Source organism: Nerophis lumbriciformis, linkage group LG36, assembly GCF_033978685.3.
Source record: "Nerophis lumbriciformis linkage group LG36, RoL_Nlum_v2.1, whole genome shotgun sequence".
Lineage (NCBI taxonomy): Eukaryota > Metazoa > Chordata > Actinopteri > Syngnathiformes > Syngnathidae > Nerophis > Nerophis lumbriciformis.
This window is the reverse complement of record NC_084583.2, coordinates 22,040,670-22,065,000: the sequence shown is the minus strand read 5'-3', so window position 1 is coordinate 22,065,000 and position 24,331 is coordinate 22,040,670. Positions and strand designations below refer to the sequence as shown.

Sequence of the window (24,331 nt, the reverse complement as noted above, 5' to 3'; positions counted from 1 at the left end):
TTTTTATACCCAATCATGGCACCCACCTGTTCCCAATTAGCCTGCACACCTGTGGGATGTTCCAAATAAGTGTTTGATGAGCATTCCTCAACTTTATCAGTATTTATTGCCACCTTTCCCAAATTCTTTGTCACGTGTTGCTGCCATCAAATTCTAAAGTTAATGATTATTTGCAAAAAAAAAAGAAAAGTTTATCAGTTTGAACATCAAATATGTTGTCTTTGTAGCATATTCAACTGAATATGGCTTGAAAATGAATTGCAAATCATTGTATTCTGTTTATATTTACATCTAACACAATTTCCCAACTCATATGGAAACGGGGTTTGTATATATATATATACACAGGTAAAAGCCAGTAAATTAGAATATTTTGAAAAACTTGATTTATTTCAGTAATTGCATTCAAAAGGTGTAACTTGTACATTATATTTATTCATTGCACACAGACTGATGCATTCAAATGTTTATTTCATTTAATTTTGATGATTTGAAGTGGCAACAAATGAAAATCCAAAATTCCGTGTGTCACAAAATTAGAATATTACTTAAGGCTAATACAAAAAAGGGATTTTTAGAAATGTTGGCCAACTGAAAAGTATGAAAATGAAAAATATGAGCATGTACAATACTCAATACTTGGTTGGAGCTCCTTTTGCCTCAATTACTGCGTTAATGCGGCGTGGCATGGAGTCGATGAGTTTCTGGCACTGCTCAGGTGTTATGAGAGCCCAGGTTGCTCTGATAGTGGCCTTCAACTCTTCTGCGTTTTTGGGTCTGGCATTCTGCATCTTCCTTTTCACAATACCCCACAGATTTTCTATGGGGCTAAGGTCAGGGGAGTTGGCGGGCCAATTTAGAACAGAAATACCATGGTCCGTAAACCAGGCACGGGTAGATTTTGCGCTGTGTGCAGGCGCCAAGTCCTGTTGGAACTTGAAATCTCCATCTCCATAGAGCAGGTCAGCAGCAGGAAGCATGAAGTGCTCTAAAACTTGCTGGTAGACGGCTGCGTTGACCCTGGATCTCAGGAAACAGAGTGGACCGACACCAGCAGATGACATGGCACCCCAAACCATCACCCAACCATGCAAATTTTGCATTTCCTTTGGAAATCGAGGTCCCAGAGCCTGGAGGAAGACAGGAGAGGCACAGGATCCACGTTGCCTGAAGTCTAGTGTAAAGTTTCCACCATCAGTGATGGTTTGGGGTGCCATGTCATCTGCTGGTGTCGGTCCACTCTGTTTCCTGAGATCCAGGGTCAACGCAGCCGTCTACCAGCAAGTTTTAGAGCACTTCATGCTTCCTGCTGCTGACCTGCTCTATGGAGATGGAGATTTCAAGTTCCAACAGGACTTGGCGCCTGCACACAGCGCAAAATCTACCCGTGCCTGGTTTACGGACCATGGTATTTCTGTTCTAAATTGGCCCGCCAACTCCCCTGACCTTAGCCCCATAGAAAATCTGTGGGGTATTGTGAAAAGGAAGATGCAGAATGCCAGACCCAAAAACGCAGAAGAGTTGAAGGCCACTATCAGAGCAACCTGGGCTCTCATAACACCTGAGCAGTGCCAGAAACTCATCGACTCCATGCCACGCCGCATTAACGCAGTAATTGAGGCAAAAGGAGCTCCAACCAAGTATTGAGTATTGTACATGCTCATATTTTTCATTTTCATACTTTTCAGTTGGCCAACATTTCTAAAAATCCCTTTTTTGTATTAGCCTTACACAATATTCTAATTTTGTGACACACGGAATTTTGGATTTTCATTTGTTGCCACTTCAAATCATCAAAATTAAATGAAATAAACATTTGAATGCATCAGTCTGTGTGCAATGAATAAATATAATGTACAAGTTACACCTTTTGAATGCAATTACTGAAATAAATCAAGTTTTTCAAAATATTCTAATTTACTGGCTTTTACCTGTATATACATCAACATATGTATATATATATACAGTATGTATATATATACACGTATACATACACACACACATATATATATACATATATATATATATATATATATATATATATATATATATATATATATATACAGTATATTTATAAATAAAATAATTTGTGGTACCTCATTATTGTTGCTTCTCAGTTTGGGGTCCTTCTCCTCCAGAACCATCCAGAGGGCGGCCAGAGTCATCAGCACACCGTGACCCACATCCCCAAACATGACCGCAAACAGAAAGGGGAATGTAATTATGGTGTACACCGCTGCAGACAAAAAGGAAGAGTAAATACAAGACAGGCATTTTTGGCATTGTTTGTTCGTGGGGACGCGCCTGGATTGACTTCCCGGTAGCTGGCCACTCCGTAGGCATCCACAATGTTCTGGAAACCGGCCGTGAAGGAGTTGATTGGGAAGAGGGTAGGCGGAGAGGAGGATGACGGCAGGCGGTTGTAGAAGGAGTCCACGCCACTGCCGCTTTTTCTCTGAGGACACAGAAGAACTTTAGATGGACAGAAGGCTCAAGTGAAGGACCTTAATGTTTTGACTCACCCCTCCCTCTCTCAGGGCGCTCTGCAGCTCGGGCAGCTTGGCGACGGGACACCACGCCTCAGCGATCAGACACTTGTCAGTGACCGAGGGGCTGCAGAGGTTGAGGACCATCTGGACCGCCTTGCACTTCTGGACTCGCACCTTCCACTGGGGCAGCACGGCCACCGCCCGCATCAGCAGCTGCTGCAGGAAGGACTCGGTCTGAGACAACACCTGCAGGAGGAGGGTGGCAACGTTGGAAGTTATCAAGAACACTAGATGTCCTGGCTGATCTCTCACACAATATACGGTTTATCATCCGTACCAAAAAAGGAATCCAATTTTAAGTTGTTTAAAGGTTAAGTCTGCATTTGTTTTTATCAGAAAATAGACACAATATAGAATACAACTAGTTTGTTTCTTCATATGACCATTTTAGTCCTTTATTCCATCCATCCATCCATCCATCTTCTTCCGCTTATCCGAGGTCGGGTCGCGGGGGCAGCAGCCTAAGCAGGGAAGTCCAGACTTCCCTCTCCCCAGCCACTTCGTCCAGCTCTTCCTGTGGGACCCCGAGGCGTTCCCAGGCCAGCCGGGAGACATAGTCTTCCCAACGTGTCCTGGGTCTTCCCCGCGGCCTCCTACCGGTCGGACGTGCCCTAAACACCTCCCTAGGGAGGCGTTCGGGTGGCATCATGACCAGATGCCCGAACCACCTCATCTGGCTCCTCTCCATGTGGAGGAGCAGCGGCTTTACTTTGAGCTCCTCCCGGATGGCAGAGCTTCTCACCCTATCTCTAAGGGAGAGACCCACCACCCGGCGGAAGAAACTCATTTCGGCCGCTTGAACCCGTGATCTTGTCCTTTCGGTCATAACCCAAAGCTCATGACCATAGGTGAGGATGGGAACGTAGATCGACCGGTAAATTGAGAGCTTTGCCTTCCGGCTCAGCTCCTTCTTCACCACAACGGACCGATACAGCGTCCGCATTACTGAAGACGCCGCACCGATCCGCCTGTCGATCTCACGATCCACTCTTCCCTCACTCGTGAACAAGACTCCGAGGTACTTGAACTCCTCCACTTGGGGCAAGATCTCCTCCCCAACCCGGAGATGGCACTCCACCCTTTTCCGGGCGAGAACCATGGACTCGGACTTGGAGGTGCTGATTCTCATCCCAGTCGCTTCGCACTCAGCTGCGAACCGATCCAGTGAGAGCTGAAGATCCTGGCCAGATGAAGCCATCAGGACCACATCATCTGCAAAAAGCAGAGACCTAATCCTGCAGCCACCAAACCAGATCCCCTCAACACCTTGACTGCGCCTAAAAATTCTGTCCATAAAAGTTATGAACAGAATGGGTGACAAAGGGCAGCCTTGGCGGAGTCCAACCCTCACTGGAAACGTGTCCGACTTACTACCGGCAATGCGGACCAAGCTCTGGCACTGATCATACAGGGAATGGACTGCCACAATCAGACAGTCCGATACCCCATACTCTCTGAGCACTCCCCACAGGACTTCCCGGGGTACACGGTCGAATGCTTTCTCCAAGTCCACAAAACACATGTAGACTGGTTGGGCAAACTCCCATGCACCCTCAAGGACCCTGCCGAGAGTATAGAGCTGGTCCACAGTTCCACGACCAGGACGAAAACCACACTGTTCCTCCTGAATCCGAGATTCGACTATCCGGCGTAGCCTCCTCTCCAGTACACCTGAATAGACCTTACCGGGAAGGCTGAGGAGTGTGATCCCACGAAAGTTAGAACACACCCTCCGGTTCCCCTTCTTAAAGAGAGGAACCACCACCTCGGTCTGCCAATCCAGTGGTACCGCCCAGTGGTACCGTCCTTTATTATTCAAGAAAAGTTTTAAATGCTTAATTTATTTCAGCAAAAATAACACACAGCAAGGTTTGTGTGAAATGTACTTTTTAATATAATCATGGAGTGCAGGTCGTGTTGGGAATGTAGTTTGCGTTATACTTTATATTTTAGTCGACAAAATGTATTGCATTTTTAGTCGCTACCTGCTTCTTTGCTATCACTTTTACCATCATATTTGTACATATCGTATTTGCTGATGTTGCTCTATTGTTGTTGTTGTGTTTGCTGCTGTTGTTTTTGTCTCTCTGTCTAATCCCCCTCTTGTTCCCACAATTTCCCCCTTGTTTTTCCTTTTTTCTGTCTTTCTACCCCCTCCTGCACCAAATAATAATATAAATCAATTTAATAAAGCCAAATACAAATAAGTGCAACAAGAGAAGTATCCTACACTTCTTTTTTGTAAAGTACATCTGAACAGCTGATATGGGCATCTACATCTACTATATGATTTGCCTGAGAAGCTGGACAGGACAAACAAAAACAAAACAAAAAGGGGCGAAAACAAAAGTTATAAAGTAGACTACCATAGTAGCAATATAAAACATAACATATATGTAGTATTTACATATTATATATACAGTATATAATACAGGTAAAAGCCAGTAAATTAGAATATTTTGAAAAACTTGATTTATTTCAGTAATTGCATTCAAAAGGTGTAACTTGTACATTATATTTATTCATTGCACACAGACTGATGCATTCAAATGTTTATTTCATTTAATTTTGATGATTTGAAGTGGCAACAAATGAAAATCCAAAATTCCGTGTGTCACAAAATTAGAATATTACTTAAGGCTAATACAAAAAAGGGATTTTTAGAAATGTTGGCCAACTGAAAAGTATGAAAATGAAAAATATGAGCATGTACAATACTCAATACTTGGTTGGAGCTCCTTTTGCCTCAATTACTGCGTTAATGCGGCGTGGCATGGAGTCGATGAGTTTCTGGCACTGCTCAGGTGTTATGAGAGCCCAGGTTGCTCTGATAGTGGCCTTCAACTCTTCTGCGTTTTTGGGTCTGGCATTCTGCATCTTCCTTTTCACAATACCCCACAGATTTTCTATGGGGCTAAGGTCAGGGGAGTTGGCGGGCCAATTTAGAAGAGAAATACCATGGTCCGTAAACCAGGCACGGGTAGATTTTGCGCTGTGTGCAGGCGCCAAGTCCTGTTGGAACTTGAAATCTCCATCTCCATAGAGCAGGTCAGCAGCAGGAAGCATGAAGTGCTCTAAAACTTGCTGGTAGACGGCTGCGTTGACCCTGGATCTCAGGAAACAGAGTGGACCGACACCAGCAGATGACATGGCACCCCAAACCATCACCCAACCATGCAAATTTTGCATTTCCTTTGGAAATCGAGGTCCCAGAGTCTGGAGGAAGACAGGAGAGGCACAGGATCCACGTTGCCTGAAGTCTAGTGTAAAGTTTCCACCATCAGTGATGGTTTGGGGTGCCATGTCATCTGCTGGTGTCGGTCCACTCTGTTTCCTGAGATCCAGGGTCAACGCAGCCGTCTACCAGCAAGTTTTAGAGCACTTCATGCTTCCTGCTGCTGACCTGCTCTATGGAGATGGAGATTTCAAGTTCCAACAGGACTTGGCGCCTGCACACAGCGCAAAATCTACCCGTGCCTGGTTTACGGACCATGGTATTTCTGTTCTAAATTGGCCCGCCAACTCCCCTGACCTTAGCCCCATAGAAAATCTGTGGGGTATTGTGAAAAGGAAGATGCAGAATGCCAGACCCAAAAACGCAGAAGAGTTGAAGGCCACTATCAGAGCAACCTGGGCTCTCATAACACCTGAGCAGTGCCAGAAACTCATCGACTCCATGCCACGCCGCATTAACGCAGTAATTGAGGCAAAAGGAGCTCCAACCAAGTATTGAGTATTGCACATGCTCATATTTTTCATTTTCATACTTTTCAGTTGGCCAACATTTCTAAAAATCCCTTTTTTGTATTAGCCTTAAGTAATATTCTAATTTTGTGACACACGGAATTTTGGATTTTCATTTGTTGCCACTTCAAATCATCAAAATTAAATGAAATAAACATTTGAATGCATCAGTCTGTGTGCAATGAATAAATATAATGTACAAGTTACACCTTTTGAATGCAATTACTGAAATAAATCCAGTTTTTCAAAATATTCTAATTTACTGGCTTTTACCTGTATATGTGGATATGTTTAGTCCATGTCATGATACACCATATATATGTGGATATTTAGCCTTAGCCTTGAATGAACACTTGATGCATATAATGACAGCAGTATGATGATTCTATGTGTCTACATTAAAACATTCTTCTTCATACTACATTAATATATGCTACTTTTAAACTTTCATGCAGAGAGGGAAATCACAACTAAAAGTGTATTTATTAAAGAGTTATTAAGCAGTGGCACAAACATTCATGTCATTTCAGAACAGAAAGTGCAAGATTGTCAGAGACATTTTAAAACAAGCTATTAGTGCACTTTTGTGCATGATGTCACTAAATCAAAACAACACTAAATTAAAGTGCACTTTTTGTACAGAACGCCACTACAATAGTTTAAAACAAATAAAGTGCACTTTTGTGCATGATGTCACACAAGATATTTCAGTAAGTGTCAAATAAAAATGAGCTGCATAATAGGAAATCAAATAGTGTATGTCCTTCACTATGTGGTAGGTTCCTGCGGACGTTATCTCCTTCTGTTGTTGACTATTTGTTTCATACGGTGTTGATGTGGAAATGGAAGACGCCAGGCTCAATTGGGTCAGTGCATTTTGTGGGTGTGGCACCGGCCGAAATGTTGACATGCGGGGAGTTTCAAGCACTCTTCATTCTCTAGCGGGTGACTTTTCAAATGATGCCACAAATTAGCAGCACTGCTACTTTTTCGTAGCTTTTGCCGCATACGTGACATACTACGGTTGTCTGTTCAACATCTTCCCGCTTGAAGCCAAACCACCGCCAGACGATGGACCCCCTGCTGTTTTTCTTGGGAATTAATTCTTCTTCCTTCATTTGTTACCAGATTCGCACCTTCTTTCTCTCGTATTACCACTCGCACCACTCCGCTAGCACCATAGCTAACGTTACCCATAACGCGAGGGCGTATGACGTCGCACGCGCGACAGTATGTGACGTATGTAAGAAGGTGCGTTTGTTTTATGTCTCTGTGAGAAGGAGAGACAAGAAAGAGTGAGAAGAGCCTGTAGTGTAATGCCCGCAGCTAAAAGCAACTGCGTGAGAACGTATACTCCAATATCACCAAATAGTCATTTTCTATATCGCACAGAGACAAACCCACGATATATCGACTATATTCCATTTATCGCCCAGCCCTATCTTGAAGTGCAGTGATTGGTTTTATTGGCTTTTTTTGTTGCAATCACTTTCCAAACAATTGGGCAAACAGGCTTGTTTGTCCGTGTTGATGGGCTCATATTGCTCATTCTGAATATTCCCATACCAGACATTTGGCTTTGCAAAAAATAAATTTTTGTTACTTTCCAGTGCTTCTGACTAGCGGATAGCGACCTGCAAAGCTCTGTCAGTGCATCCTGAGTTTGTCAGCAAGCGGTCCCGCCTCCACCCACCGATACAAAGATTAAAGATTGTGGATGGCTGACAAGGGAATTCGCTCTCTTCATTTAATACACTCAGGTGCTGAGAGCGATGCACAGGAAGAACACAAACGGACATGGCAATTTATCTATGTCATTTTTGTTTATTGTTAATTAATTTAGTGACTATCCTCCCCAGGCCTTAACTGAGCAAGTAGACTAACAGTAGTGGTGTGCGATACCACTGATTTTACGATACTAAGTAAAATTCAGGATGGTAACGGCGATACCAATACTTTGTGCAAATGCATCTGCTAAAATGTAAAAAGCTGTGCATTTCAAATAATAACATAGCATAACGAATAGTTATTTATTATATATTATTTTTGATATAGTATTTATTATATTATTTGTTATGATCATGTATGTATTATTATAATTTATTTTTATTTTTTTTTGTATTGACATCCAGCATCAGACATTCCTATCTATTACATATTTGCATACATCATACATCTATTGTCTGCCCTAAATCTCAAAATATTTTTTCTTTGTATCCCATCGATGCCACCTCTTCCCCCCCAAAAGGAGAAAAACAGAAAAAATAAATAAAATAAAATAACTAAAGTAATAATAACATTAACAAATTAATTAATTTAAAAAAATGATAATAATAATAATAAAAAATACAATAATATAAACAGATAGTAAATAAATAAATTGAAAAAAAATATATAGACATATCCATCCATCCATCCATCTTCTTCCGCTTATCCGAGGTCGGGTCGCGGGGGCAGCAGCCTAAGCAGGGAAGCCCAGACTTCCCTCTGCCCAGCCACTTCGTCCAGCTCCTCCCGGGGGATCCCGAGGCGTTCCCAGGCCAGCCGGGAGACATAGTCTTCCCAACGTGTCCTGGGTCTTCCTCGTGGCCTCCTACCGGTCGGACATGCCCTAAACACCTCCTTAGGGAGGCGCTCGGGTGGCATCCTGACCAGATGCCCGAACCACCTCATCTGGCTCCTCTCGATGTGGAGGAGCAGCGGCTTTACTTTGAGCTCCCCCCGGATGACAGAGCTTCTCACCCTATCTCTAAGGGAGAGCCCCGCCACCCGGCGGAGGAAACTCATTTCGGCCGCTGGTACCCGTGATCTTGTCCTTTCGGTCATAACCCAAAGCTCATGACCATAGGTGAGGATGGGAACGTAGATCGACCGGTAAATTGAGAGCTTTGCCTTCCGGCTCAGCTCCTTCTTCACCACAACGAATCGATACAGCGTCCGCATTACTGAAGACGCCGCACCGATCCGCCTGTCGATCTCACGATCCACTCTTCCCTCACTCGTGAACAAGACTCCGAGGTACTTGAACTCCTCCACTTGGGGCAAGATCTCCTCCCCAACCCGGAGATGGCACTCCACCCTTTTCCGGGCGAGAACCATGGACTCGGACTTGGAGGTGCTGATTCTCATCCCAGTCGCTTCACACTCAGCTGCGAACCGATCCAGTGAGAGCTGAAGATCCTGGCCAGATGAAGCCATCAGGACCAAATCATCTGCAAAAAGCAGAGACCTAATCCTGCAGCCACCAAACCGGATCCCCTCAACGCCTTGACTGCGCCTAGAAATTCTGTCCATAAAAGTTATGAACAGAATCAGTGACAAAGGGCAGCCTTGGCGGAGTCCAACCCTCACCGGAAACGCGTCCGACTTACTGCTGGCAATGCGAACCAAGCTCTGACACTGATCATACAGGGAGCGGACCGCCACAATCAGACAGTCCGAAACCCCATACTCTCTGAGCACTCCCCACAGGACTTCCCGAGGGACACGGTCGAATGCCTTCTCCAAGTCCACAAAGCACATGTAGACTGGTTGGGCAAACTCCCATGCACCCTCAAGGACCCTGCCGAGAGTATAGAGCTGGTCCACAGTTCCACGACCAGGGCGAAAACCACACTGTTTCTCCTGAATCCGAGGTTCAACTATCCGGCGTAGCCTCCTCTCCAGTACACCTGAATAGACCTTACCGGGAAGGCTGAGGAGTGTGATCCCACGATAGTTAGAACACACCCTCCGGTTCCCCTTTTTAAAGAGAGGAACCACCACCCCGGTCTGCCAATCCAGAGGTACTGCCCCCGATGTCCACGCGATGCTGCAGAGTCTTGTCAACCAAGACAGCCCTACAGCATCCAGAGCCTTAAGGAACTCCGGGCGGATCTCATCCACCCCCGGGGCCTTGCCACCGAGGAGCTTTTTAACTACCTCAGCAACCTCAGCCCCAGAAATAGGAGAGCCCACCACAGATTCCCCAGGCACTGCTTCCTCATAGGAAGACGTGTAGGTGGGATTGAGGAGGTCTTCGAAGTATTCCCTCCACCGATCCACCTCTTCCGCAGTCGAGGTCAGCAGAACACCATCCGCACCATACACGGTGTTGGTAGTGCACTGCTTCCCCTTCCTGAGGCGGCGGATGGTGGTCCAGAATCGCTTCGAAGCCGTCCGGAAGTCGTTTTCCATGGCTTCCCCGAACTCCTCCCATGTCCGAGTTTTTGCCTCCGCAACCGCTGAAGCCGCACACCGCTTGGCCTGTCGGTACCTGTCCGCTGCCTCAGGAGTCCCATGAGCCAAAAGAACCCGATAGGACTCCTTCTTCAGCTTGACGGCATCCCTCAGACATATAGGGAGTAATATTTTTATACTTAATATATTTCATTTATTGTTATTATTTATTTATGTCAAACTCTGAAGTACAGTATATTGAGGTAGTGGAGTGAATAACAATACTGCCAAGCTAATGCAACGAAAAAACAGAGGACAAAATTATACAAAGTAAACGAAAATGGTGTTTCAAACCATAACAAAGGGAAATAAGTAACATAATAAAAGCATTAAAATACATTTATTAGTAAAAACTACTATAAGAATAAATAGTAAGTGTGACATGAATATGTTAACGTGGAAATACCGAACAAAAGCATTCAACATTGACACAAGTTCAGTTACTTTTTAACAGCGTGTTCCTGTTAATGATACACGTTATCTCAAATAACTCAAGTACCAAAAGTATCGATATTTTGATTTGAGAATGGATATTAGAGCAGAAAGATCTGGTACTGGCGGAATCGATATTTCAGTATCGATCCGCACATTACTAACAAACAGAGGACGTGAACAGGGAATGAAAGTTTGACGTACTGATTTGATATCTTCAATTCTCCCTTGAAGTCCCTGAAGAATCTCTTCTCTTTCAGTCGTGCTCTCGGGATACGCAAACGTCTGCGTGCGGAAGCTGCAACAAAGGGGAACAAAATGGCTAACAAGCTCTATGCAGGCACTTCAAAGAGCATAACTAAGTACAAATATTTACCCACCAGTCGCATATCTTCTTCACTTTCTGGCCAATCTGATCCCCCCAGAAGGAAATGAGGAACACGGTCCACTGCACCATCTCTCCCTACAGAAAGAAGAAGAACAACGGCCATAGAAGATGGACGTGACCCCTCTTCTCTTTGTACCAGTTCATACCGTGTCGGGGTGCTCAAGGCGATCCTCCATTTCTCTGAAATCCACGATGATATAACCGCGGCACGCCCGCCACAGCAAGCGCTCAAATGAGGGGACCCTCCAAGGGTGGACCACGCCCGCTACAAAACTGAGAGAGAGGCAGTGTGTGGTGACGAGCCTCCATTTATTGATCATAAAGTATACATAAAATATATATAAAACATATATCTATGTGCAGCTTTTAATACATAATCACAAAATGCTTGTTTCTTTTTTTAAGGTGCTTGCTTTGTTTTTAGTTCTGCTATTTTTACTGGTCTTTGTTCTCATTAAAAAAATATATATATAGAATTGTTTCTTTGCCCAGGCCAGGGGTCGGCAACATTCAGCATCCACAGAGCCATTTGAGCCCATTGCCCAGCAAAAAAAAAACACCAAGAGCCCCACACTCTGTTTGATCCCTAAAATGACGATAAAATCACTTACAGTTGCATTACACTTATGCTATAGCGTTCATGAAATTAAACACTACCGTATTTGTCCTCTGATTAGCTTCCCGCAGCATATATATATATATATATATATATATAATTGCAAATGAGCCGTCGGCCCTCAGACAGAGCGACCCCAAAACCAACAAAGGATGTAATTGTCGAAAGAAACCTGATTGCCCTCTCAACGGGGGGTGCTTACAAACATCAGTTGTCTACCAATCTAAGGTAATACGCAAGGACATTAACACATCCGACACATATGTAGGATTAACCGAGGGAGAATTCAAAACCAGATGGAACAATCACAAGGCTTCTTTCAGGAACAAAAACCTGCGAAATACCACAGAACTCAGCAAACACATTTGGGACCTCAAAGACAATAATGTTGAATATTCAATAACATGGCAAATTCTTGCATCCAGCACACCTTACAATAGTGGTAATAAAAGATGCAACCTATGCTTGAAAGAGAAACTGTTTATTATTTACCGTCCAGACCTGTCATCCCTCAACAAGCGCAGCGAAATTGTAACAGCATGCCGCCATAGACGGAAACACCTCCTAGGTAACACATGAGCCAATCACCACGCCCCTAGGCCAGCCTGTACCCACCCACTCTGTGCCCTATATAAACCATGGTATGCGAATGCTCCCATTAAAATCTCCTGACGATTGAGGGTACCCCCCCTCATGAAACAGGCCTGTAGAGATGAAATAGTCTTGTGATTTTTTTCCCACACATACATATATATATATATATATATACACACACACACACACACAGGTAAAAGCCAGTAAATTAGAATATTTTGAAAAACTTGATTTATTTCAGTAATTGCATTCAAAAGGTGTAACTTGTACATTATATTTATTCATTGCACACAGACTGATGCATTCAAATGTTTATTTCATTTAATTTTGATGATTTGAAGTGGCAACAAATGAAAATCCAAAATTCCGTGTGTCACAAAATTAGAATATTGTGTAAGGGTTAAATTTTGAAGACACCTGGTGCCACAAACTAATCAGCTGATTAACTCAAAACACCTGCAAAGGGCTTTAAATGGTCTCTCAGTCCAGTTCTGAAGCCTACACAAACATGGGGAAGACTTCAGATTTGACAGCTGTCCAAAAGGCAACCATCGACACATTGCACAAGGAGGGAAAGACACAAAAGGTTATTGCTGAAGAGGCTGGCTGTTCTCAGAGCTCTGTGTCCAAACACATTAATGGAGAGGCAAAGGGAAGGAAAAACTGTGGTCAGAAAAAGTGTACAAGCGATAGGGATCACCGCGCCCTGGTCAAGATTGTGGAAAAAAACCCATTCAAAAATGTGGGGGAGATTCAGAAGGAGTGGACAGCTGCTGGAGTCAGTGCTTCAAGATCCACCACCAAGAGACGCTTGAAAGACATGGGTTTCAACTGCCGCATACCTCGTGTCAAGCCACTGTTGACCAAGAAACAGCGCGCAAAGCGTCTCACCTGGGCTAAGGAAAAAAAGAGCTGGACTGCTGCTGAGTGGTCCAAAGTCATGTTTTCTGACGAAAACAAATTTTGCATTTTCTTTGGAAATCGAGGTCCCAGAGTCTGGAGGAAGACAGGAGAGGCACAGGATCCACGTTGCCTGAAGTCTAGTGTAAAGTTTCCACCATCAGTGATGGTTTGGGGTGCCATGTCATCTGCTGGTGTCGGTCCACTCTGTTTCCTGAGATCCAGGGTCAACGTAGCCGTCTACCAGCAAGTTTTAGAGCACTTCATGCTTCCTGCTGCTGACCTGCTCTATGGAGATGGAGATTTCAAGTTCCAACAGGACTTGGCGCCTGCACACAGCGCAAAATCTACCCGTGCCTGGTTTACGGACCATGGTATTTCTGTTCTAAATTGGCCCGCCAACTCCCCTGACCTTAGCCCCATAGAAAATCTGTGGGGTATTGTGAAAAGGAAGATGCAGAATGCCAGACCCAAAAACGCAGAAGAGTTGAAGGCCACTATCAGAGCAACCTGGGCTCTCATAACACCAGAAACTCATCGACTCCATGCCACGCCGCATTAACGCAGTAATTGAGGCAAAAAGAGCTCCAACCAAGTATTGAGTATTGTACATGCTCATATTTTTCATTTTCATACTTTTCAGTTGGCCAACATTTCTAAAAATCCCTTTTTTGTATTAGCCTTAAGTAATATTCTAATTTTGTGACACACGGAATTTTGGATTTTCATTTGTTGCCACTTCAAATCATCAAAATTAAATGAAATAAACATTTGAATGCATCAGTCTGTGTGCAATGAATAAATATAATGTACAAGTTACACCTTTTGAATGCAATTACTGAAATCAATCAAGTTTTTCAAAATATTCTAATTTACTGGCTTTTACCTGTATATATACCGACCAACGTTCCCGCTAAGGTGCGCGCCTGCGCAATTGCGCACTGCTCAAGCGTCCTCTGCGCACAGCAAATATATGCCGCGCAAAATATCAAATCCCACCTGAATTCTAAACAAAATAAACACATTTATTGTGTGTAATTTTGCAATGCAACTCTGAGTGACAGTGACAACAAGCGGCCCTAACGGTGTTCGTCAACACCGTTCAATTATTGTAACGTCTATCGAGATGCTTCGAGGACAGGAATTGTATCGATCACTTTATTGAGCAAACCTGTTTATATTGGGCCATAACCACACCAAAAACATGAGTAAAAAACTTCTATCTGGAAAAACTAGTCATTTTCTGCCGTACAAAGCAACTCGTCATCTGTCACCAACACGCATAGCACTAAGCCACTGGTGCGTTTATGGCCACACAAAAAGTCGGACAAGTCAAACACTATGACTCCTCAGTCATACGTGCTTATTCTAATGTCATTTATTATTAATGTTCATTTATTGATATTAATCATGGAATGCTGTTACTAGAGAAAGTTACAGGAATTCATCCTATGCTTACATTTCATTGTGCAACATGAGGATGTTTAAGCTACAAAACAGAGAGAGGCAGTGTGTGGTGACGAGCCTCCATTTATTGATCATAAAGTATACATAAAATGTACTGGACGAACGTGACGAACCCCCACATATGTTATACCGTCGGAAAGGTCTCGTTTGCGCCGATGGGGGTACTCTAAATTGGGAACATTTCGTGTTACCATGACAACGCTATTCACCAATGAAAAAAAAAATGGGCCAATTTAATGAGTACATACGATCTTAATGGACGATTGCTCGGAGACAAATGCCAAAAAGACAAGATTACCTCCTCTTGTAGCTCAGCCATACTTACATGTAGCTTGGTTACACCAGAGTCATAAAACTTGGTATGTGACATTTGCTAACTGTTAGCATACACATGATAGCATGCTAAGTTTTTCATCTACCGTATTTTCCGCACTATAAGGCGCACCTAAAAACCACAAATTTTCTCAAAAGCTGACAGTGCGCCTTATAACCCGGTGCGCTTTATATATGGATAAATATTAAGATTCATTTTCATAAAGTTTCGGTCTCGCAACTTCGGTAAACAGCCGCCATCTTTTTTCCCGGTAGAACAGGAAGCGCTTCTTCTACGCACGCAACCGCCAAGGTAAGCACCCGCCCCCATAGAACAGGAAGCGCTTCTTCTTCTACTGTAAGCAACCACCCGCCCGCGTAGAAGAAGAAAAAGCGCGCGGATATCACCGTACGTTTCATTTCCTTTGTGTGTTTACATCTGTAAAGACCACAAAATGGCTCCTACTAAGCGACAGGTATCCGGTTCATGAAAAGACGCAATCTCTCCATCCGCACACGGATTACTATTTCACAGCAACTGATATTCCTGTGAACCGCACTGTGGATACAACGGGAGCACGTACGGTGAATATTCGCACCACAGGGAATGAGAAGTCATCCTTCACTGTGGTTCTAGCTTGCCATGCTAATGGCCAGAAACTTCCACCCATGGTGATATTCAAAAGGAAGACCTTGCCAAAAGAGACCTTTCCAGCCGGCGTCATCATAAAAGCTAACTCGAAGGGATGGATGAAGAAAAGATGAGCGAGTGGTTAAGGTAAGTTTAAGTTTACGCGAAGAGGCCGGGTGGCTTTTTTCACGCAGCTCTGTCCATGTTGATATACGTATGTTTGTGATTGCACATTTGCGTACATTTTGGGAGTGAACAGAGTTGTTAGAACGCTGGTTTTTAATATATTATTAAAGTTTGACTGACCTATCTGACTGTTTTTTTGACATTCCTTTAGCGCAGTTAGATGCGGCTTACAACACGGGGCGGCTTATAGTTGGACAAAGTTTTGAAATATGCCGTTCATTGAAGGCGCGGCTTATAACCCAGGGCGCCTTATGGTTCGGAAAATACGGTAATTCTACACTTTTTTTCTCTATTTTCGCAGCCATACGCCTTTGAGTCATATAACTTGATATATGAAACATGCTAACTGTTATCATGCTAAATGTTAGCATGCTAACGTTTTAGACTAGCTGTGTCGCTCATTTTGTACAGTTACACCTAAAACTCTCGGATTCAGACACTTGGCACCATCTAAAAAGTAAGGTGGCTGCCGACAACCCCCAGCCACAGGTCCAGGGCACAGATAGCAGGCCCATCAAAGATAACATCTACAGCTGAGGCCACCCCTCAGACAAGAAGTATTTGACCTTGCTTCGTGGTCGCCATGCAAGAGCTGGACCTTAGAGCGTAGGGCGAGACTGTGACTAAGGGTCCGGCTCCATGCGTTCTCCTCATGAGCTAAATTGAACTCTGTCTCTGATTGATTCCTTGCTTCTTGTCTGATTAATAGATGTCATCAGTGTTTGAACCTGACAACTTTACATCTTAAAGATCTAAAATAATTATTTGGGAATGTCCGGCGGGCCAGATTGAAAAGCTTAATTTGCCCAGGTCTGATTTAGGTTCATCACAATTCTGTTACTCGTTCATAACCCGAGGACCACCTGTATTAAGACTTGATGAGGTGTACCTTAGACGGACGTCATGGCGGTTATCAAACAGGCCTTGGCTTTCTAGAATAGGTGGGGGTGCCTGAGGAATGTCAGAAAGACCATTAGTGTTGCATGTGATTTCAAAAGAAAAGAAGTAAAGAGTGCTCTTGTCATCACCTGGGAAGCTGTGAGGGAGTGGGTTTTTGTCAGCACCCCTCTGTACTGGCAAAGTTGGGTCAGCTGAGCCCGAAGACTGTCTCTGTTCCTGGACACCTACAAGGAAATGCATACACATTTAGAAACAACAAAAAACATCCAAAGAGATGACAGGGGGTGTTTCAGCCCACCTCTCGGAGCTCTCTGGCAAGTCTTTCGCTCTCTTCCTCGATGGTGATGAGCTCTCTGGGCTGGGGGGCCAAAGGTGTCGGACAAGGAGGGGGGAGGCGTCCGTTCAAAGGAGGGGACATGGATCTCTTGATCTCCTGCTCCAGGAAAGCTGAAAGTGGATGAGTGAGTGTTTGACCTTTTATTTAACATGTTGAGTATTGTGGTGGACAAAAAGGGTTTAGTCGCCGACAAAGTCATCTGTCGGTGATGTCATCACTCGTGTTTTTTTGTGGACGGAAACAAGTCAGCGCAGCCCCTCGCAACAACATCGCAGGTGAAAACATCTAAAGAGTGGGAACATTTTCACCCTCATCTTGTTTAAGACAAGAATACCTGGCTCATTTTGCAACGCGGACTTGATGCCATCACAACTCGGTGAGATAGTTGGCTTATTACCTTGCGAGCTAGCTAAAAAGTTGTGTAAAAAATGGCTCTAACTATCATTTTAGCCAAAGTCCGCCAGCGAAACTTCAGGTGAGAAGCAGCGTCAACTTGCAGTGCAAAGAAGAAAGGCATAAAAACAAACATCAATCACACGCACGCACACACACACACACACACACACACACACACACACACACACACACACACACACACACACACACACACACACACATTAGGCACCGCCAATATCTTAAAAGAAAACATATACAATACATAGCTAAAATGTTCAGATTTAATCAAGTCTAAAACACTGATAAAAAAATTTCAGGAGTTAATCAATATTCAATATATCTATGTGCAGCTTTTAACACATAATCACAAAATGCTTGTTTCTTTTTTTTAAGGAACTTAGACAGTGTTGGTGCTTGCTTTGTTTTTAGTTCTGCTATTTTTACTGGTCTTTGTTGTCATTAAAAATATGTATATATATATATATATATATATATATATAGAATCGTTTCTTTGCCCAGGCCAGGGGTCGGCAACATTCAGCATCCACAGAGCCATTTGAGCCCATTGCCCACCAAAAAAAACCACCAAGAGCCCCAAACTCTGTTTGATCCCTAAAATGACGATAAAACCACTTACAGTTGCATTACACTTATGCTATAGCATTTATGAAATTAAACACTACCGTATTTGTCCTCTGATTAGCTTCCCGCAGCATATATATATATATATATATATATATATATATATATATATATATATATATATATATATATATATATACCGACCAACGTTCCTGCTAAGGTGCACGCCTGCACAATTGCGCACTGCTCAAGCGTCCTCTGCGCACAGCAAATATATGCCACGCAACAAATAAAATCCCACCTGAATTCTAAACAAAATAAACACATTTATTGTGTGTAATTTTGCAATGCAACTCTGAGTGACAGTGACAACAAGCGGCCCTAACGGTGTTCGTCAACACCGTTCAATTATTGTAACGTCTATCGAGATGCTTCGAGGACAGGAATTTTATCGTTCAATTTATTGAGCAAAACTGTTTATATTGGGCCATAACCACACCAAAAACATGAGTAAAAAACTCCTATCTGGAAAAACTAGTCATTTCCTGCCGTACAAAGCAACTTGTCATCTGTCACCAACACGCATAGCACTAAGCCACTGGTGCGTTTATGGCCACACAAAAAGTCAGACAGATCAAACACTATGACTCCTCAGTCATACATGTGCTTATTCTAATGTCATTTATTATTAATGTTAATTTATTGATATTAATCATGGAATGCTGTCACTAGAGAAAGTTACAGGAATTCATCCTATGCTTACATTTCATTGTGCAACATGAGGATGTTTAAATGTGATCTCTGAAATGATTTCCAAAGCAGGACCCCCACCCAGACATATTGTACAATATTAATCCATAGCTTATGAAAAACAAGATGTATTTTACTTTCATGACAAGTGGGCCAAATCACTAATATGACTAAATAATCTCATGAAAATGTTATATTATTATAATAAAAGATTGGTTAGAGACAGGTGTGCTGCTGGTATTGCCAGGTGTGATGTTGCTCACATGTGCTCCACTCAATGCTCAGGGACTTTTTGTGTTTGCTCACACACATGAACAATTAGAGGGAACATTGATACCGACCTATGTGTACATTTTCTAATAATCAATATAATTGGATATTGAGAGTACGTGAAAGCTAGACTCCTACCTTGTTTACTTCCAAATGTGGCGAGTGTGCTTTGCAATTTTCCAATCATGCAATGCAGGGGATTTAAATGGGTGTCATTTTAAATGATGTGTTGTGTTTGGACATTTTTTTATAATGTCATACCTGCCAACTTTTGAAATCAGAAAAACCTAGTAGCCAGGGTCCAGTAGCCGCAGGCCCCGGTAGGTCCAGGACAAAGTCCTGGTGGGGGGTTCAGCTTCGCCCCCCGACGCAAAATGATTATTAGCATTCAGACAGGTTAAAATGTTGCTAAAACTATCACTTTTCTATCAGTCACAGTGACTTTTCAAAACAAAAATATTACAGCAAAAATCATATGGGTTGATTGACATGTTTATTCTGTAAGCTAACTTCAATAGTTTGAAATTATTTTGACAGTTAATGCCAGTTATCCTGTCAACCTTTCACAAGACTTCAATTTGTTAATTGAAAGTATAAACACTTTTTACAGTAAACAAATGGTAAAACAGTACTAAACAATTCCATTAAAAAAAAAATTGGTGTCATTATTAACTTGTAAAAAATATTCTGTGCCTAAAATTCACATTTCTATCACAATTATCATACTGTAAACATGGTAAGCTAACTTCATTAAAATTAATAGTCCTGTCAATAGCATGGAATTACAATTCAAATGTAGTTTTTTTGTAAGCCTTTCAAAAGAATTCAAAATATGAAAAATGAATGAAAATGAATTTAAGCCATCAGACACTTGAAAAGTGGCACATCACATCTCTAATGTAATCATTTTAACTTTTCAACAGAAATAGCACTGCAAAAATATTAAGGACATACTTCTGTATTTTGGTAGTTATGCTGTCAACATTTAACAAGATTTCTTCAACTTGGACTTGAAAGCATAAATAGTATAAACACTTTTAACAGTATAACAGTACTAAACAATTCCAATAGATAACATTGGTGTCATTACCTTTTTGTGGCTAAAATCCAAATTTATTCTATCAGATTGGAAGTCCATGCTCAATTATTGCCTCCGTAAATAAAACTTCGGCATTTATCACATCCAAAGAATCTGTTTGGGCGACGAAAAACGTTGAAAGTTTTCCACTTGTATCGCTAGCAACGGCATTAGACTTGCGTTTTTTTGTCCCAACGTGGTCTTTTACATCGCTAATTCCTCCGTGTCCGATCGAAAAATCTTGTCTGCACAAGGTGCAATTTGTGTGGTTTTCACCCTTTTTGGAACGGATAATTATTCCCGGATAGGCTTTTGAATATTCTTCACGGAATGACTGCAGTTTTCTTTTCGGTTTAAGACTCGTTTGCGATTTTTCTCCGGCTGATTCCATGATCGTTCGCTCGTTTGGAAACAATGGCAACTGCTTGGCAGCGGTGCTATAAATAGCCTCGCGCATGGCATTCGGAATGGCTCGATAGGAAGTTACGGGAAGTAGTGTCGATTGTCATTGTTGTTACGTGATTTCGTGAATAAAACTTTTAGAAAAATATTTTTTTTAATTAATGAAAAAACGTATTTGTTATCACTGCAACCGTAACCCGGAATAGGTTTATGAAAACCGTACTAATTACGGGAAAACCGGAGTAGTTGGCAGGTATGTAATGTCCACAAAGTTCAGTGAGCAGGTTGTGTTATGTGTGACTATGCGTGTTGACTTTTTGTGTTAGTTTTTTTGCGCCATGCGTGGGAAAGGTTGTTTGGATTGGGTCATACATAAAAATGCTGTGCTCTGTACACTTCAAAGTGCAACCTTAATTGCTCATAATGTCCACAAGATAGAATTGTGAAATATTTAAAATGACATTGAAGGCAACCCACGAGTCAGAGTCCTTATTAATCTTAATGACTTCTCGCGGGCCAAACGGAACTTTGACTGCTGCCCGCGGGCCGTAGTTTGGACACCCCTGCTCAATATGAATCTTTGTTCAATTAATAGCTGAGCCTTTTTGTCTTTGTAGAAGCAGCTCTTACCCTGGATCCTATTGCTGTGGTCAGTGTGTGTATAAGTGGGGAAGACTTCAATACTCACTAAAGGTTTTCTCCAGCTCCTCACATCTTCTGACCTCCCCGACAAATTTCCTCTGAAAGGCGTTTATATTAGGATTCAACTAAAACGAGAAGAAAAGAGGAAGAAAAGCGTTGAATTGGTCATCGGGTCACAAGGGAATGGACAGGATTTACACATACAGTACAGTAACAATGACTTGTCAGGGTCCGATTTGGATGCAAATGGAAGTGAAGACCCAAAGAAAGGTTGGAAAAAGATTACGCAGACGAAGAAGAAGGGAAGGAAACAAGCGAAGGCAGACAAATGTGACACATGGCTTGAATGGAAGTCTGAATCCAATCTGTAGAGTGCGTGACTAGTTCACGAGGCCTCTCTTTGTTCTGAAGACCGCAGAAGGACTAACATCTCTGAACTCCACCAGGCCCAGTTCTCCCAGCTCGCTGACACAGTTGTAGGCCGAGCCGGACTGGAGGAAGAGCTGCACCAGGCAGACCTCCTCGCTGCGGAACATGGAGCCCATAGCTGGCCTGCACGACAAAGAAACGGTCATTTGCATTTTGCACCCAACAAGCGTGCACATATTAAGAAAATAAAAGCCCTCAGTGAGCAGACTTACAATAAATTGCTTCAATGATAAAGGGGAAGCATTACTTGGTGACGATCAGAAAATTCCGTTCTTGCACAAAAACCTTCTTTCACTTCACTAAACGCTCTTTGTGCCACATTCTAAGCTAAATTATAATTCACCAGCTAATAATACAAACTTAACAGAGACAACTTTCTGAGACGTATGGCTGTGATTTGTGTTGTTTTCAACTTTTGCTTTGTTATACAATTTTTAACCCTGGGGCTATGTTGTGCCATTCTTATTTTGGCTGTGTTTAATAAATATACTTTGATACAAGTTCAATTTAAGGATATTACTTTTTTTTTATGTTTTTAATTGTAATTTCTGTTCTTTAGATTATTGTGTCAAATTCATGGCCCCCGGGATGATATTTGATTAGTATTAGAAGCGGCCCGCAGGCCACAGCCGCCTGCTGCTGTTTTGCACGCACCAATACTCCCATCAGTGTAGGTGCTAGGAATTTTCAAAATGGGGTCCCAGGGACCCCATCAAGTCATAAAAATGGGGTCCCACATAACATTTCTGGGGTCCCACTTTTTTCTAAGCATTTTGAAAAAAGGTAGTTAAAAAGCTCCTCGGTGGCAAGGCCCCGGGGGTAGATGAGATCCGCCCGGAGTTCCTTAAGGCTCTGGATGCTGTGGGGCTGTCTTGGTTGACAAGACTCTGCAGCATCGCGTGGACATCGGGGGCGGTACCTCTGGATTGGCAGACCGGGGTGGTGGTTCCTCTCTTTAAGAAGGGGAACCGGAGGGTGTGTTCTAACTATCGTGGGATCACACTCCTCAGCCTTCCCGGTAAGGTCTATTCAGGTGTACTGGAGAGGAGGCTACGCCGGATAGTCGAACCTCGGATTCAGGAGGAACAGTGTGGTTTTCGTCCTGGTCGTGGAACTGTGGACCAGCTCTATACTCTCGGCAGGGTCCTTGAGGGTGCATGGGAGTTTGCCCAACCAGTCTACATGTGTTTTGTGGACTTGGAGAAGGCATTCGACCGTGTCCCTCAGGAAGTCCTGTGGGGAGTGCTCAGAGAGTACAGGGTATCGGACTGTCTGATTGTGGCAGTCCGCTCCCTGTATGATCAGTGCCAGAGCTTGGTCCGCATTGCCGGTAGTAAGTCGGACACGTTTCCAGTGAGGGTTGGACTCCGCCAAGGCTGCCCTTTGTCACCGATTCTGTTCATAACTTTTATGGACAGAATTTCTAGGCGCAGTCAAGGCGTTGAGGGGATCTGGTTTGGTGGCTGCAGGATTAGGTCTCTGCTTTTTGCAGATGATGTGGTCCTGATGGCTTCATCTGGCCAGGATCTTCAGCTCTCACTGGATCAGTTCGCAGCTGAGTGTGAAGCGACTGGGATGAGAATCAGCACCTCCAAGTCCGAGTCCATGGTTCTCGCCCGGAAAAGGGTGGAGTGCCATCTCCGGGTTGGGGAGGAGATCTTGCCCCAAGTGGAGGAGTTCAAGTACCTCGGAGTCTTGTTCACGAGTGGGGGAAGAGTGGATCGTGAGATCGACAGGCGGATCGGTGCGGCGTCTTCAGTAATGCGGACGCTGTATCGATCCGTTGTGGTGAAGAAGGAGCTGAGCCGGAAGGCAAAGCTCTCAATTTACCGGTCGATCTACGTTCCCATCCTCACCTATGGTCATGAGCTTTGGGTTATAACCGAAAGGACAAGATCACGGGTACAAGCGGCCGAAATGAGTTTCCTCCGCCGGGTGGCGGGGCTCTCCCTTAGAGATAGGGTGAGAAGCTCTGCCATCCGGGAGGAGCTCAAAGTAAAGCCGCTGCTCCTCCACATCGAGAGGAGCCAGATGAGGTGGTTCGGGCATCTGGTCAGGATGCCACCCGAACGCCTCCCTAGGGAGGTGTTTAGGGCACGTCCCACCGGTAGGAGGCCGCGGGGAAGACCCAGGACACGTTGGGAAGACTATGTCTCCCGGCTGGCCTGGGAACGCCTCGGGGTCCCACAGGAAGAGCTGGACGAAGTGGCTGGGGAGAGGGAAGTCTGGGCTTCCCTGCTTAAGCTGCTGCCCCCGCGACCCGACCTCGGATAAGCGGAAGAAGATGGATGGATGAATGGATGGATGGATTTTGAAAAAAAATGATAAATGTATGCATTATCCTGTTATATCTCACATTCTATATTGTGTTCTATAAAAGATTGTCATAAACGTTACCTATTTCATTAAAGAAAATGTACAAAATAAAACTACATTTTTATGCATGTGTAAATGTATTCAGTTATAAACATTCATTCACTTTCTTCTTTCCTTCATGGATCTAAACTT

At 43.4% G+C, this 24,331-nt stretch overlaps 1 protein-coding gene across 1 annotated transcript in view; it reads right to left on the bottom strand.

Annotated features, from left to right (window-relative positions):
• tcirg1b (T cell immune regulator 1, ATPase H+ transporting V0 subunit a3b) overlaps positions 1-24,331 on the bottom strand; it is a 53,538-nt gene that overhangs the window by 17,770 nt on the left and 11,437 nt on the right. The window contains exons 2-12 of the mRNA XM_061930668.1: positions 21,823-21,946; positions 21,441-21,519; positions 17,236-17,384; positions 17,066-17,161; positions 16,927-16,988; positions 11,478-11,604; positions 11,324-11,406; positions 11,148-11,241; positions 2,523-2,735; positions 2,305-2,455; positions 2,097-2,236 (exon numbers count right to left, since the gene is read on the bottom strand). Of these exons, the coding sequence (XP_061786652.1) occupies positions 2,097-2,236; positions 2,305-2,455; positions 2,523-2,735; positions 11,148-11,241; positions 11,324-11,406; positions 11,478-11,604; positions 16,927-16,988; positions 17,066-17,161; positions 17,236-17,384; positions 21,441-21,519; positions 21,823-21,939 (1,311 nt within the window). The 5' untranslated portion in view covers positions 21,940-21,946. The remainder of the gene's footprint in view (positions 1-2,096; positions 2,237-2,304; positions 2,456-2,522; positions 2,736-11,147; positions 11,242-11,323; positions 11,407-11,477; positions 11,605-16,926; positions 16,989-17,065; positions 17,162-17,235; positions 17,385-21,440; positions 21,520-21,822; positions 21,947-24,331) is intronic.